Source organism: Elephantulus edwardii, unplaced genomic scaffold, assembly GCF_000299155.1.
Source record: "Elephantulus edwardii isolate Elephantulus edwardi_28Jun2011 unplaced genomic scaffold, EleEdw1.0 scaffold00044, whole genome shotgun sequence".
NCBI lineage: Eukaryota > Metazoa > Chordata > Mammalia > Macroscelidea > Macroscelididae > Elephantulus > Elephantulus edwardii.
This window is the reverse complement of record NW_006399794.1, coordinates 1,977,296-1,980,552: the sequence shown is the minus strand read 5'-3', so window position 1 is coordinate 1,980,552 and position 3,257 is coordinate 1,977,296. Positions and strand designations below refer to the sequence as shown.

The window sequence follows — 3,257 nt, the reverse complement described above, 5'->3', positions numbered from 1 at the left end:
AAATCCTTGAACTTCTCCTTATAATTGGTCTGGCAAAAAAGTCTAGAATTAAATTTACTACTTAAATGCAAAAGCAATTTAGGTTCTCTATACATATCTCTTTCCTTTAATCAGCTCCCTCCCTTGCTCTGCCTTTTAATCTGCATTTTATCGTCTTCATTTATATGTTTGCTTTACATATAAAATAGCTCAACAAGCCCAGAGTTCTCTAAGGGATCCAGATACTGCAGAAAGGAGGAAGTACTGGCCATGAGCGCCCTTACCTTGTGAATTTCTCGGTGTACGTGGATGGTATTATTTCCAACCTTGGTGTCTGTGTTGGTCTCATTGTGGTAGCTAGGAGGTAAATTTTCCAAGTTCACTTCTGAGGATGTTTTAGCAGCAGCTTCTTCTGCCTCCATCTATCAAACCAATGAATTTAATGAGTAATACATTCCTCTATACAATCCTCTCTTATCACAAATCAGAGACCATGAGAATTAAAAAAGCCCCCCTTTTCCTCTTTTGCAATTTTTAATAATGGTGATAATGGCAAGTGAGGGTAAATGAGCACTCAGTCTTTATAAGACATTTTACTGAATGTTTTGCATATATTACTCATTGTCACCAAGCCAATTCCACCTGACAGGGACTCTGTTAGACAGAGGTGTTCCAGAGTCATCAGTCTTTCCTGAAGGAGCCCTGACAGTGTAGCTTGGTAAGTGCTAAGCTGCTAACCAGAAGATGCACAGTTTGGACCCAAAAGTCACCTAGTGGGAGAAAGATGGACAATCTTTTTCTGTACAGACTCACTGTCTCAGAAACCAAGCTATGGGCGCCATGAGTGGAATCGAACCAGACAAAGGGCACTCTGAGTGCAATTGATTCAGTACAAGTGGGATTTGGTTTCAGGCAATCTTTTTTTTTTTTAAATAAATTTATATTTGTTTATTTACAAAGTTCATATACATTGTTTTTCACATCGAATCTTTCCCATTTCTTTCACCCTCCCCTCTCTCCACCCATCAAATTACACAACATTTTGTTTGCTTATCTGTTTTCTGGGGTTTGTGTTTTGTTTAATTTGGGGGTTTTTATTATTATTAATTTTAATGAAAATGTACAGAGACTTTGGATTTCCATTCATTCATTGTTGCACTTTTCTCCCTGCCCACCCCTTCCCCCACCTCCCCCAGGCACTCTTGATGGATGCAAACTGTCAATATTTCTTCAGCAGAGTGGCCAGTGGGTTTAAACCTTTAACCTTTCAGTTAAAAGCCAAGTAATTAACCACTGTACCACCAGGACTCTTTTACTTATCTATTTAAAAAAATCACTGCCATTGAGTTGATCCTGACACACAGCAACCCTTCAAGGCAGTGAATCTTCATGAGAAGAGACTGCCTCACCTCTGTCCCATGGAGTAGCCGGGGAGTTCCAACTGACAATCATTGGATTTGCACTTCCACACTTCACATACTACATCGTCAAAGTGATGCCCCATAAATCTTACAGAATCCCTAGGTCAGTCAGTCATTTCCACTTAGTCTGAACCAACTCACAGCTGACCCTGCAGCTGTGGATCGTGTGAGAGGAGATGGCCCACCTTTCTCCCTTGGAGCTAATGGTGGATTTAAATCACCGGACAGGCCTTTAGGTTAGCAATGTAATCCCCATGGACCACAGCACCAGAGACTCCCTATGAGGTGAGTGTTAAGGTCGCTATTTTACAAATGGAGAAACTGATAACTTTCCAAGACTCCCAGAGAGGGAGTGTGGAGCTGGAACTTGAATGCCAAAAGTAAAACAAATCTGTTTTGTACCAAGAGAAGCCAGAGTGCTCCTGAAAAGCAAGGATGCTGAGACATCCTCCAATATACTTTGGGCTTGTTATCTGGAGGTTTCAGTCCCTGTAAAAGAACACCATGCTTGGAAAGTAGAGGGTCAGTGAAAGAGAGGAAACCCCACAATGAGCTGGCCTGGCTCAGTGACTACAATGACAGGTGTAGGCCTAGCAGAGACGTGAGGCTTGGGCAGACTTTCCTTTTGTAAAAAAGGTCAATGTGAGTTGGAACTGACCCAATGGCACCTAACAACAACATGGACAGCCTTGGACCTTTATAGAAACTGTCTGTATCCGACTCATTGCTAATTCATAACAACTTTATAGGACTCCATAGGGCACAGCAGAATTGCCCACAGAGGCCACTTTTACAGAAGCAGACAGCCACATCTTTTGCCCACCAAGTGGCTCATAGGTTTGAACTGCTGACCTTTCAATCAGCAGCCAAGCACTTAACAACTGTGTCAACAAGGCTATTTCCCTGTAGCCTACCTGTATTCAATTCCCATACAATCAATTTCACCTCTCTGAGGGCATCTGCAGATATGTGCTTCGTCCACAAACACTAGGGAGCTGACCCCTGAGGAACAATCTTTAGCTAGTGAGGGGCAGGCCACTTGGCTTCCTCTTTCCCAGGACAAGTCTGAGGCCGGGAGAATCTACAGTCTCTCTCCAAGGGCCCCCAGTAGGAATAAGCCCTAGTTGCCCATAGTAGTAATCAACTAATTATCACACCCTTTTTGCCTTTCTTCTTATCTATCTCATCTCTCCAATTTTTTTCCTAGGGTTTCCTGGGATCATCTGACAAATCCTTGTTTCTGGGTCCAGTAAGAGTTAGGAGTCCAAATTAAGAGAAGCTCTTCCCCATTGGAGTTGTTATTGGTTTTGTTTGCCACTGAGTTGAGCCTCCACTGGGTTTTCAGAGGCAGTAAATTGCATGGGAGGAGATTGCCCACCCTTCTTCCATAGAGCACCTGGTGCATTTGACCTCTGTATGTGCCTTTGGCATGTAGCACAGCTTCTTACCAACTAGGCCACTCGAGTTCCTTCACTTAGAGCACTAATTCCCTTTAGAGTACGGTCAGAAATATGTCTCCTCCACCATCCCATCCCTACTGAGGGATCCTTGTAGAGTGTTGACCAATTTCTAGGGCCACACCCTTTCTGGCTTTTCTCACACATCTCCTTCAGGAGCATCAGATTTCTGGGCCTACTCAGAAGCCCAGTCCCAGAGCCTCAGCAGATGACATATACACCAGATATATTAGTCAGCTTGCTGCTGCACCCAACTTCCCCTTACAGTTATTGCTCTGTCCCCAGCCCTGATTATTGGACAGGAGACAACTTGACCCACCTTTGTCTACAGCTGACTAGAAACAGAAGTTGTGTCATGAACTAGAGTAGTGAGAGAAGATCTTCACCCTGAAACCTACAG

At 43.5% G+C, this 3,257-nt stretch overlaps 1 protein-coding gene across 2 annotated transcripts in view; it reads right to left on the bottom strand.

Annotated features, from left to right (window-relative positions):
- DKK3 (dickkopf WNT signaling pathway inhibitor 3) overlaps positions 1–3,257 on the bottom strand; it is a 54,040-nt gene that overhangs the window by 41,556 nt on the left and 9,227 nt on the right. For both annotated transcript variants that reach the window (XM_006885408.1, XM_006885409.1), the window contains exon 2: positions 264–401. In XM_006885408.1, the coding sequence (XP_006885470.1) occupies positions 264–401 (138 nt within the window). The remainder of the gene's footprint in view (positions 1–263; positions 402–3,257) is intronic.